The sequence below is a fragment of the Vipera berus genome, assembly GCF_964194415.1.
Source record: "Vipera berus genome assembly, chromosome: 1".
In the NCBI taxonomy this organism is placed as follows: Eukaryota; Metazoa; Chordata; class Lepidosauria; order Squamata; family Viperidae; genus Vipera; species Vipera berus.
Genome location: NC_138202.1, coordinates 125,610,319 through 125,623,656, shown reverse-complemented (window position 1 = coordinate 125,623,656; position 13,338 = coordinate 125,610,319). Strand labels below are relative to the sequence as shown.

The 13,338-nt window shown below is 38.7% G+C and overlaps 1 protein-coding gene across 2 annotated transcripts in view; it reads left to right on the top strand.

Moving 5' to 3' along the window:
- The window catches only part of XRCC5 (X-ray repair cross complementing 5), a 58,986-nt gene extending 51,717 nt beyond the window's left edge, over nt 1–7,269 (top strand). For both annotated transcript variants that reach the window (XM_081336486.1, XM_081336487.1), the window contains exons 20-21: nt 4,522–4,593; nt 6,896–7,269. In XM_081336486.1, the coding sequence (XP_081192612.1) occupies nt 4,522–4,593; nt 6,896–6,910 (87 nt within the window). In that variant the 3' untranslated portion in view covers nt 6,911–7,269. The remainder of the gene's footprint in view (nt 1–4,521; nt 4,594–6,895) is intronic.
- The last annotated feature ends 6,069 nt before the right edge of the window (nt 7,270–13,338 follow it).

Below are 13,338 nucleotides of genomic sequence, written 5' to 3'. Positions count from 1 at the left end.
TATAAATATAAATGTATATTCCTATGAAATGTGATGAAGATCCCTATATTCAGCTATTCTGAGTCAACTATCCTATATCCTTTTCATTGTGAGCATTTTTAACTAGCACATTATTTTCATCATCCTGTCCCCTTCTTTATAGCAATATTCTGTTGTGGAAATAAGCATATACAGGTTGAAAAATAAAATCAACCTTGCATGCTGCTTCACTACATTTATGTTGTTAAGGAAACTGGTGAGAATTCCAACTTCTTGTTTGTTAAATCTTTATTGTTCAAATATTAATAATAGTTTGTTCCTTTTTATAACAAGACAACTGATAAGGACCTATAGCTCAAACTGATAAGGATAGGAGTCATTTATTCATTACATCTCTAGATCAAGGGAGGACAATATATGGATCACATGCTGCAGCCACAAATCTTTCTTCTCAGGACAGCCATCAAAATTTGGCCGCAAAGCACTGAATGGACTACCTGTGATTTGGGATCAATGTAACAGACATCAATAAAAATTAAGGCCTATTATCACTATAAATGGAACTTGCATTTGATACACAGCAGTTGCTAGAATTATTTTGTCGTTCCTTTGTCAGGCTTTACTGTCTTTTCAGCTCAGTTCTTGGAATTTCTTCCCTAGCCCCAAATGACTTAGATTTCAGGCCCAACCATAAAGTGATACTGGGAAACGTCAGCTCATCTTCCCAGAGGTATTACTCTGGAGTCCCATAAAACTCCATCTTATTTCCCATAATGTTTAATATCTGTAGGAAGTTACTGCAAAGGACTGTTTGCAGATTTATTTTTCATCATTATGAAGATGATTCTCAGTTAAGCTCCTGTCCTGTAAGCTTGAGTTGAACTTCTCCAGGTCCTCTGAGAGAACAGATTAAAATTCAAAACATACAAAGCAGGTTGTTACTGGTTTTAGGCTAGATTTGAAATACTTGTCTATTCTCGAAAAAGTTTCACTCTTAAATAGGTTTACAAACCTGATATTTTCCTGGATCCAGCATTAATGCTGGGCAGGTACATAACTTCAGTGACAAGCTAGAAGTGTTTATCAGCTTCAGCCAATAAACTATTGTGTCCCTACCTAGAGGAAATAAATCTGTTTTTGATGGCCATTTTATTGGTAAGTCATGGTTGGGTTATTGTAATATAATATTAATCGAAAAGCCCTTGAAGATAATCTGAAAGCTGCAGATGGGCTAGAAGGAGGCACCAGCATAGTTGTGAATGGCACTCTTCCACAAAGACCCTAGCCTAATTCAGCATAGAAACTATTTCTGTGATTGCTGATTGTGTTTGAATCCATGTTGACTTGCTAACAGCAGTGTATAAACAGTACACTATTGTGTAAATATGGTTTAGGATTGTTTCTTATAATATTACCTAATTACATGTAATCTTGGATTATCAGTGGGGCCCAGTTGTATGAATTAGTTATATTTACTACTGATAGTTGAACAAGATCTTTTAGTGTTGGTGAAGCATTTTTAATTGAACACTTAGCCTGCTCACTAACAGGGGAGCACTCCATTTGGTTCAACCCTGCTGGCCCTTTGTAAGATCTTTTGTTACTGAGCCTGTGGCCCCTGTGTGTGATCAAGCCAGTATCACAGTTGTATTACTTGTGTTGGTTAGTCCTTTGTCTCAGCTGCTCTGTACGCTACTCATTGGTTTCTTTATAATGTTTTTATCCTATTAATCATTGTTAGCTGCCCAGAGTCAAGTGTTTGAGATGGATGGCCATATAAATTGACCAAATAAATGAACACAGACACATGAACTACTAGGCCTTGAACTTCAATATAGTTGATCAGGCTGTAGATCAGCTTCTGTTCACATCATAGGCCACATTTCTATGTGCAGCTACCTTGACTTAAAGGCACTTAATATCGTCATAGATGAATAACACATCTAAAGCACCTGCCATTAACGGGTGCACGTTGTATTTAAATTGAGACCGGTAAGTCTATGCATGTTTTGCAAATGATTTGGAAGAAGAGCTTCAGATCTTGTGTGAGCATAGCCTCGCTCTATTATTCATTAAAGTAGACCAATTTTTTAAAAGATTTCTGTGGGTGCCTGAAAACAAGAGACTGATGCTTTAAGAAATGATGTGACTTTTCATGCCTTTTTACACTCTCATGCAAAGTCTGATAAAAACGAAGTTGCTTTTCTGAACAACAGAAGCAACAGAAACAACGACATCAGAAGCCTGCCTTCAGAATAATTTCCAAAGCATGCATGGTCCTTAGTAAGCAGGCATTTGTCTATGTCAGGCCTCTGTTTTTTTCACTGAGAAGGTACATTAAACTGACAGATACTCAAAACAGCAAACATAGAAAGTGTTCCACTCTGTATAAGAGAGGTGGGCCAAGAATTTTCTGTCATTATCTTATGGCAAGTGAAGGATTTCAACACATATATGTAATTTTGCTTTTGTATCAATGTAAAGCAGTTTGTGCCAGGAAGCAGAAAAAAAAAATCTACTGATGCTTAGTGCTTTTTGATTCAAAATAAAAAAAGTTTAACATTGTTGCCAAGCAATTTCTCGTCATCAGTGATTTCAACATTTCAGTTATGTGTTGTTTACATTTAATTTACTGTTATGGTGCCACTTCGGAGGCTTCAGAGTAAATATATGGTTTTCAAAAATAGCATTTTACCTTAAGTATAAAATGGGATTTGCTCCAGTGCAAAAAGGTCTTTAAATTTGACAGTTTGCTTTTACTTCAACATGGCCTGTAAAAAAATTGCATTACATCCACAACATCAGAGAAAGAGGAGCATCTTGGTATGCTGTGTCACAACTGTGCATTCTTTCTTACTGTATAAATCTTTCCAAATGTGGGTTTTGTTTTGTTGTAAAAGGCTGCGGAATCAGCCTTAAAATAAACATTTTTTTTTGAGTATAGAGCTTGCCCATAGCTTACCAAAGAAGTGGCATTGGATTCTGATACAAGAATCAGGTTATATCCGACATTGTCACATCTTGAAATGTGAGGTACTCTTTTGCTGGGTTTCACTTCTATTGCACATTTGTGTCAGGGGTTCCCTTGCCAAAATTCTCTCTTTGCAAACTAGCCTGGAACTAATATAAAGAAGATTCAAGATCTCTGTTAAACAGTGTTTTTTAGAAGTAAGGTGAAGGTCACAACCTCAATTCCAATGCATATACTGCTTTCAAATGAGATACCTCTCTCTATATCATTTAGGGCAGTAAAATTCTTGTTCGTTTCCTTCTGCTTTTTTTTTTTTTTTGGTCTGGAGAGCTAAAATTTGCCTCCTCTGTGAAGGCAAAGTAGTTTGTAGCTGTTCTCTGTTTTGATAACGGTCATTCCAATTGATAAGAATTTTTTCCCCCCATACCAGCAATTCTACAGATAAATGAGGGCTACAAGTAGAAATCTCTGACCTCAGTGGTTTCTATTGCACTCTGTGAAAAGGCACCGTAGGATGCAATCCATCACATATATATTGTAGATGGTAATCAAAAGCACCAAAAGTAGCACTTTCTTGGTAAATTAGTGTTCTGTTTGTATTATAGCTGGGAAATTGAGTCAAAACAAAGCTTGTGCTAAAAAACAGGAAACAAAAAACAGAAGTCAAATACTGCTGATCATTTTTTTTTGTGTAGAATTAAGTGGCTGATGGGCAATTTACTGGTATCGTATGACAACTTTAAGAATAAAATTTTAGTTGATACCCATTATTCTAATACAAGCATTTGATAGGATATTTGCTGTTTCTAGTGTTCACATTATACTTACTCTGTTTTCTACTGTTTACATTCTGCAATTCTACGTTTGATGGATGAGTATTATTTGGGATATTAAAGCAGGAATGTTGTGCATGAGTATGACAATGTGGAAGGGGGCAAGAGGTTTGTTTGTTTGTTTTGTCTACTTAGGGCTTTGCTTCCATACGTCATCCATCTCATACAGAGGCAATTATCTCTATTGGATATATTCTATCCCTGGGGATTCTCCACACAACCTAAAGCATTTCTCTCATTCTTTAATTTCTTCTTACTTTTTGTCCTTCTGTCTAGTTAGCAAATAGAAGGGTTTTTCAGTGATGGTGAAGAGGCTAAGAGTGATGTAGGGTGCGTGTGGTGTGCTTGCTTACTCAGTGAGAGGTGTTCTGTAGAAAATGTGTATGAGAGCATCATCTTTATTATCCAGAGCCTATCTTACTTCCTGATTGAAGTATATTGTCCCATTATCCAAAAGGGCGGCATCTGTTTTTCCCAAACCTTTTAACATTCTGATTCAAATATTTTTCTTCCTTTTCTGTAAATTGTTGGTGTTGTATTAATAAGGGAGAGAGGGGAAATTAACCTTTAATAACTCGCATCGCAGGGTGGGATTGTTGTGGGGAAAATAGGAGGAGGAAGGAGTTAGGTACATTCAGTGACAATATTATATGTGTTCACTGCCTTTGTTGTTTGATAATAAATAATAAAGGGATATAAATAAACAAAGAAAAACATGCAAATGAATTTTGTTTGCAGTTTTTGGCTCCCAAAGAGAAGCCCATGGAAGTTTTACCAGTGGCAGAAGAAGGTGGTGATGTTGATGATCTGGTAAGTATTTTAAACTCATGTTGGCACTGAACATGTGCTGGATAGAGAGCACGTAGAGTCAGAAACATTGCTTACCTTTTACTGCCCTACAGCAGTGGTGGCGAACCTATGGCACGCATGCCAGAGGCGGCACTCAGAGCCCTCCCTGTGGGCACATGTGCCGTCACCCCAGCCCTGCCTGCCCCCGTGGCCCCCTCCACACCAGCAGCCCCCCTGAAGGATAGTCGCCCCTGAGTGGGGCCTGTGTAGAGCAGTGCAGCCAAGGACATGACAGCCAGGCAGCAGGGACAAGACTCCGTCCTTTTGCCCCGTCGCATGCAGTTGATGCTGTGGGACACGGGCAGAGGACGTGGCTGCCATGGTGCTGCTGGGCCGCCTGGGCGATCTGCGGGCTGTGGATGCGGTTAGTGGCCCTGCGGGCAGGCGGGGTGAGGGCGGGTTTTTGGCACTCGACTCTAAAAGATTCACAATCGCTGCCCTACAGTATTGGCTGCCCTCTTGTCTCCCGATTGGTAGATTGGCCTCTTCAACCAAAGATTACCTGATTTGGGGAGCCTCAGATTTATTTATTTTTTAATCCCATTTATATCCCGCCCTTCTCCGAGACTCAGGGCGGCTTACAATCTAAGAAGCACAAATCAATGTGCTTAGCAATAGCCTTCATTCTATGTATATGCCTGCTTATTAGGGCTTTCGCCCCCCCCCAGCGGCATTTTAATCAGGGAATTTAAAAAAAGGAAATTTAAATTGTGGCGAAGACTCTCAAATGGCATAATTCAGTTGCGTCAGAAGGTGAGGCACTAATTCTGCTTCGCTTGGATCTGACTGTGCATGAAGTATTTTGCTCATCCTCAGCAAGTAACAAATTTCAAGGCTGATATGTTCAAGCAAATAGCTTTCCAAAAGAGTCCAGATTTGTTCCATTGATGGAGAGATCCTGCAGCAGTTGGAGTGAAAGATACGTTCCTTCCAGCTGGGTAGGTTTAGCACTGCACCCATCAGAATACCTATGCGGCAAATAGGTAGAAAATATATTGGACTTTCTAACTAGAACAGCTTCTCCTTTCTCCGACTTTCTCCTCCGGCTCAGTGATTTTAGGAGAAGTCAGATGCTTCACTTCAGTTGACTTATAAAGTTCCAGTTTGATTAATTTCCTAATAAACAGATCTAGGAATATGGACAGCATGGTGAGGCTGTATGCTAGAAATCTGACTTCTGTCAAAAAGATGGCTGTTTAGTGGATTTTGTTTTTTAAGGATATACATTGTAAAAGAGGACCCAAGTCTAGATTTTTGTGGTTCATTATTGAATTTTATGTGATAGAAGCAAGAAGAAGCAATATACCTATTCTTGTTGTATTGCACATTTTTAAAAAACATAACCCAATCTGTCTCATAACATCTTTTTCAAAGAAGCTAAGATTATCCATTATCTATGTCAGTGTTTCTCAACCTCAGCAAATGTAAGATGTCTGTATTTCAATTTCCAGACTTCCCCAGCTAACATACTGGCTGAGGAATACTAGGAATTGAAGTCCATGCATCTTAAAGTTGCTAAAGTTGAGAAACACTGATATATATCATTTGAAAACATTATTGCCCTTATGATGCCACTCTCATAAATTTTCACCCTCAATAGAATAGAGCACCTCAATGCAGAAACACTTCAGAAGTATAAGAACTGGCCACTCCAACTGTAGTATAACATTTGGAGAATAAAAATCACATGGAGTAATTCTCCTCTCACCAAGCAGTTATTTACTGTTTGCTTCTACCTCTGTGTGTCATTTCATAACTGTGTTTATTTATAGTGTAGCTGATTTATTTCCTTTTTTCTTTTGTTGGAAGCATAGATAGCAAGTTGGCCTGCACAGTAATCATTCCCGATTTCTGGGAAATTGGTTTCTAATACATGTGTTTTTGATTACTAGACTAAGGAATATATTTCATAGAAAATCCTTATAATTTAATACACAGACTAGTTCAGCTTGAGTGTATAGATGTATGTACAGATACAGATCAAAGATCAGTAGAAAAATATAATCAATTTATTTTATGAACATAATGCTTATTCTACGTAAGAAAATGAGTTCAGGCTTCTGTAATCCTGAATCATTCCACACAAAGTGCAATCCTTGACACTTAAATGAGTCCAAATCTTAGTGAATTGTCCTCCTTATTGGGAGAAAGGCAGGATATTAAAAAAAATAACTGAAGAAGAATACTTATTTTTTAAAAGTCATGTTTACATTTCCCCACAACTGATAGTCTCTTTTCAAATACTGTTTTTGTTGTTTTGCAGCTGGACATGATTTAAATAGTCAAACAGCATTTGACAACCAGTACATGTGAAGATAGTGCTCAGCTCCAGAGAAGCCACCAGTTCCAAAGACATTGCTTACAGGGTGTAAATCCTGGTCAACTCAAGCCTTAAGAAAAATTGCCAGTGCAAGCCATAATATTTTACTGACTCAATTTTCCTTCAATGCCTGGAGAGGACATAGTATCACTGTGGAACTTCAACAGACTTTATATCTAGAAATATATATGCATTTTTAGTTTGCTGCTGAAATGTAAGGGTTTGGAGCTATTGTAAATGTTAAAAACATTGTTTAAGAGTTTTGTAGTCTATTCTGAAGGTTTGTAAATAGTAACCAAGTAAACTACTTAGCATTATACCATTTGAACATACTCATGATTTTGGTGACCCGTCATAGTACAATCAATGCTGGATCATCCACAGTCCAGCTTTTATGTTCAGGTTGATTGCCTATTCACAAGGTGCCATGGGCATCCCTGCAGGGAAGAGCTGGGATGGGAGAGGGGGCATAACAAAGTGTGTCATGATATCGTACAAATGATGCATATGTAGTCCACAACTTAAGACCACAATTGGAACCAAAATTTCTGTTGCTAAGCAAGATAGTTAAGTGAGTCATGTCCAATTATTGCAACCTTTTTATTTATTTACTGAATTTATTTCCCTGCCCATCGTGTAACAAAATGACTCTTTTTGCCATAGTTGTTAAAGTAAATCACTGCGATTGTTAAATGAATCAGGTGTCATTAAGTGAATCCATCTTCCCCCCCATCGACTTTGCTTGTTGGAAGCCAGTTGGGAAGGTAGCACATGGCAATCATATGACCTTGGGATGGTCCAACCATCATAAATACATGCCAGTTGCCCAAAGCCTGGATTTTGATCACGTGACTGTGGGGATGACCCAATGGTTGTAGGTCACTTTTTTTAGTGCTGTTATATCTTTGATCACTAAACAAATGGTTGTGTAAGTCAAGGACTACCTGTAAATGCTATGTATCAGATGTCATTACTCAAATAACTATGTGGTGATGTCATGACACGTGTGGATGTTTTGACATTGTGGGTAGTTATAAGTGCCCATGCAAGGTCCATCTATAGCTTAAATGACTGTTGCAACACAAACATAAAATATTTGTCATTAGTATTGTTATTTACTTGTCACAATGACTTCATGGTTAATAAAGAGAGCTCCATTCCTATCAACAAAGATTGGCTTTATAATACAAGGTTATTTATTTATTTATTTATTTATTTTATTTATTAGTTTTTATAAACCGCCCTTCTCCCGAGGGACTCGGGGCGGTGTACAGAGGAAGGAAGGTATACAGACCGAACAATAAAATAATAAGAAACACTAATGAACACAAACTGGGACCCCAATTAACGTTATCGTGCCAGGCCAGCCTGCTGGAATAGGAAAGTTTTTAAGTCGCGACGGAAGGTACGGAGGTCAGGGGCCATCCGGATTTCGGTTGGTAAGGTGTTCCAGAGGGCTGGCGCACCCACTGAGAATGCTCTCCCCCTGGGGGCCATCAGCCGACATTCCTTGAGCGGTGGCACCCTGAGGAGGCCCTCTCTGTGGGAGCGCACAGGACGGTGGGGTGCTGACATCGGCAGAAGGTGCTCCCGTAGGTAGTCCGGACCCATGCCATGTAGGGCTTTGAATGTCATTGTTAGCACCTTGAACTTCACACGGAAGGCAACCGGAAGCCAGTGCAGCGCACGGAGGAGAGGTGTGATATGGGAGTATCGGGAGGCTCCCAAGAGTGTCCGTGCCGCCGCACTTTGCACCAGTTGAAGCTTCCGAGTGGATCTCAAGGGCAGCCCCATGTAGAGAGCGTTACAACCTCCATCACTAAGCAATGCAGTTAGTTGTAAAGCACAATGTCAACTGACCACATCATGCAGTGATGGCAATCCTGGCACTCATGCTTGCCATCATTAAGTAAGAATTTGGGTCATTTAGCAAATTCCAGCTGTCTTGCAAGCAGGTAGGCAGGGAGGTAAGGTGTACAGTGGTCCCGAGAAGGCTGCTTGCCAAATGGGAGAGGAGGCATGAGTGGCATAGGTTACATATAAAATAATGTAATAAATAATATGTAGCAAGTTGCCTTGAATGCGACTTATCAAATGAAAGCTCTCATTTCTATGACACATGACACCTGGAGGCTCCCATGAGTGATAATAATGATGTACTTTTGGAGATAGGCATCAATATTTCACTAATGTCACAACTTTGAGAAGGTTAGGGACTGCTCATCAGGCTACATAATCAATTCTGTTCTATTGCCTGAACAGGTCTCCAGTTTTTGTTCCAATGAAAACACATATTTTTTGGTGTAACATAATTATTTGCCTGTATATAAAAGAAAAGCTAGCCTTTGATACCATAGCAATTTGTTTTGATTTTTTAAAATTATTATTACAGTATTAGTATTGTTATTTACAAGGGACACGGTGGCTCAGTGGGTTAGGACGCTGAGCTTGTCGATCAGATCGGCAGTTTGGCGGGTCGAATCCCGAGTGCCGCGTAGCAGAGTGAGCGCCTGTTACTCGTCCCAGCTTCTGCCAACCTAGCAGTTTGAAAGCACGTAAAAATGCAAGTAGAAAAATAGGGACCACTACGGTGGGAAGGTAACAGTGTTCCGTGCGTCTTTGGCGTCTAGTCATGCTGGCCACATGACCACGGAGACGTCCTCGGACAAGCGCTGGCTCTTTGGCTTTGAAACGGAGATGAGCACCGGCCCCTAGAGTCGGAAACGACTAGCATGCATGTGCGGGGGAACCTTTACCTTTACCTGCTTATTGTTATTGTGCCTGATAGGAAGACCGCTGTAGGATCAGATGCCTAACAGAGGAAATATTTTGCTTCTGTGGAAAGTTATACATTCTTTTCCCACCTTCTTTTTATATTTCTGTCTTTCCAACTTTCTCATTTCCTCCTCCTTTATGGAGATTTTGTCCTGAGAGAATTTTTTTGTCTCTTGAAAACGAACAAAGCAGAACCTTCAGCTCCAAAGACATTCATTCATTCATTCAATCATTCATTCATCCATACATTCATTCGTTTATTTAATTTCATTTCTATGCCACCCGTCTCTCCTACAAAGTTAGTTTGGGCAGCTTAGAAATTATAGCTTATAAATTATTTTATAGAATTAGGAAAAGTTTGACAGAATAGTGAAGTTCAAGGCTAACCTCTAAAAATATAAATATACCAATGCTGTCAAAAGTCCATGTGAGGAATGTACCAAGAAGTAAGAGACATAAAACAAGATGAAGTGTTGTGTTATGATTGTGCTCTAACAATCAGTGCTTTAAGAGCCACTTGTTGATACTGGAGGCTATAAAAATCAAATCAAATAATAAACCAAAGCCTAAAATTTATACAGGATCCTTGTTTTTATAAGGAGCCAGTGAAGTACCCTTTGAGATATAGAGAATGGGAGAACCAGGAAATATCCAGGACAGTGTAAACCATAGTATTCTGGATTTAAGCCAAGGGGGAAAGATTTTTTTAAGGATCCACCAATGAATGGTCATAGCAGTTAAGGTGTTATTGTTGGTCATGTTTCCTAGAGTTTCTTGGAATTGCTGTTCAATATTTGGGAGAGGTTCCCTATTCCATACTTATAGCTTAGTGTGTTTTGAGCACCCAGCAATTGTGGTCCATTGAACTGAACAATGCTTCCTTCAGGGTAAGAAAAGGAATAAGGAATAGCCTATCAGATTGGGACCAAGCAAAAATAATAGCTTTTTCTCCCCTTTCCTGGGTGAATTGACAACAATTAAATACTAACATTCTGTCTTTTTTGTGCTCCTTGTAGCTACGTTTTGACATCAGGACAAATCAATGTGTCCTACATGGCACCTTTAAATGTACAGACTTTTTGATGGGTGTCACCTATTTATAGAAGTGCTTTTCCTACCACATTTTTCTTGCTCATCCTTCTCAACAAACTATTGCCTTAGTATTTATTTCAAATATTTCTACAGAGGGGCGATTGTGCATTCAGGACGTGATACTATGGAGGGAGACAGAGCATTGTGCCATCATTTGGAGCCTGTTGTTTTCCCATATATTTCTCAGTTGGCACTTGAACAAACGCACATGCTTAAAGCCTTGAAAATAATTTCTTACTATAGCTAGAGGTAGATCCACTGACACATCTGCTGCTGTGATTAGAATGAAGAAATGTTAGGCGTTTGCACACTGGGCTTCACTCCATTCAGCAGCACCCTGAAAGCCCTGGAACTGTATTATTGGCTGGGCAATGGGGCTACTAACACCCCGAGAAGAAATGCATAATAGACATTTACCAATAGAACTTGGAAATTGTCACGCTTATCTCACATTCAGCAAGCTCGGGCCGTGGCATAGGGTTTTAAGAAAGTCACCTGTCACATTCCGAACAAGTGGCAGGAACGCTTTTAAATTGGATTCTCTGTTTTTATGAGGTTTCTCAAAGGAAGACATTTGTTATTTGGGTTAACGGCAGTGTCAGTAATGGTGTTTGAACAACTCGCCTGTTTTAATGCCTAATATCTTAAGCTATAAAGCAGACGGTGGGAACAAACATCTCCAGCCTTGAGCTGTTTGTTATGGATGAGCTGCAAAATTTTTGCACGGGCCCATGTCTTCTCCAGGTGAAAGGAAGGGCTGGAAACTTGCTTGTACTCATTCTCTGTGTTTATTGTTTGCTATTGCTTGTTTATTTATTGGCAAGCCTTCTGAGCAAGCCTGTAACTCTTTTGGAACTGCATGAATGCTCAGAATAAAAACAATCTTCTCTGCAGCAATGGAAGTAGACTCTGATTCTGCAGGAGGGACATGTGACTTGCCATCCAGAATCATTTTGGATTCTCTTTTCAGGACTCGGCCCAAGCTGAAATTAAAAATGTGAGAGCCTGAGAAGAGAACCAGTTAATTTTACTTTCTTGTTTAGCAAGTATAATAAGGAGACTTCCACAAAAGCATTCATTTCCCTCCTGAAACTTTTTGCTGTATCCATTATCGGGGTCCTCCTCACATCCTTTTGCACATGCATGGAAATGTCCTGCTAAATATTTTTAAATGACTGTCCTCAGGGATTTTTTTCTCATAGAATGCTCAGAACGGCGTTCCGGCACATTTTTTTTTGCAAAAACAAAACAAAAAAGGCTTTCCTAAGCCTATTGCAGGGCTAGGCAATCTTGGTCCTTTTTTATGACTCGTGGACTTCAACTCCCAGAAATCCTGAGCCAGCCATGCTGAGAGGAAAGGGAGAGATTTCCAAGCTGAGACATGCTGGCTCAGGAATTCTGGGACTTGAAGTCCTTGAGTCATAAAAGAGCCTGCACTAGAGGAGTACATTAAAATTATTTTCAGGATTAGGAACTAAACTTTTAGAATCTAAAACAGCTAATTTAAAAAAGCCAAGAGGAAAGAACCTCAAATTTTTCATCTGCTTCTGTGTTTTGGAAGGTAAAATCAGATAACAAAATAATCTATTTCTTATGTTAACATCTCTGCAATGAAATCAAAGGTAACAGGAAAGAAATGAGAAACATTTTTCTCAATGTAATATGTCAAATTTAGCTGATTCTAGAAAAAAACCCAGTATCTTTTGTACACTCTTGAAAACTATTTTGAATCTGAACAATTCTTAAGAATGAAATATTCTTAATTTGGACTTTACTTTTACTGTTTGGACTGTTGTGTGTTTTGAAAAATAGATTATTTAGAATCTAGTTATGTTGCACTTCAGTCTTTAAATAATTAACCTAGTATATACATAACAATATATGATGTTTTCCCTGGTGAGCTTAACATCAATAACAACATTTATTAAAAAGGCTAAAATAATTTCTGGTGGTATTATCTGTATATTAAAATTTTGGACAAGGAGTGATCATGTATCCTAGCAAAAGATGTTACATATGTGCATAACCGTAGTCAGTAGCATATGCCTTTTAAAAAATATCAAACATGCAAAGAAACAAAAATAAGTCCAAAATATCTGTATTACATCCAGAAATGCCAACTTTGCAACCAATATTTCTCATCCATAACTATGGCACCCTAAGGATACCTGCATACATGCAAATGCTTCTCTGGGATCAGTAACACAGCAGGGATTGCTTTTTCCTTCCAGTAACATATACCTAAAACGAGTTTATTGCATTTGACAATTGTACTAAAAAAAAATCTCATTGTCAACCAATATAATTCATTTAATTTGAAATCAAGTGAAAAATTGATTTAAATTATTTTATTAAAACAAATTAATGGCAATTCTTTTATAAGAAGTTGCCTCAAACAAAATGAGTTTGACATGCCTGCTCTAGATAGTTGAATGCTCCAAAATAAATTCTAGACCAGGCCTGTACATGCAGCCTACCAAGCACCCTTGGACAGAGCACAGACTTTTTTTTTAAAGTAA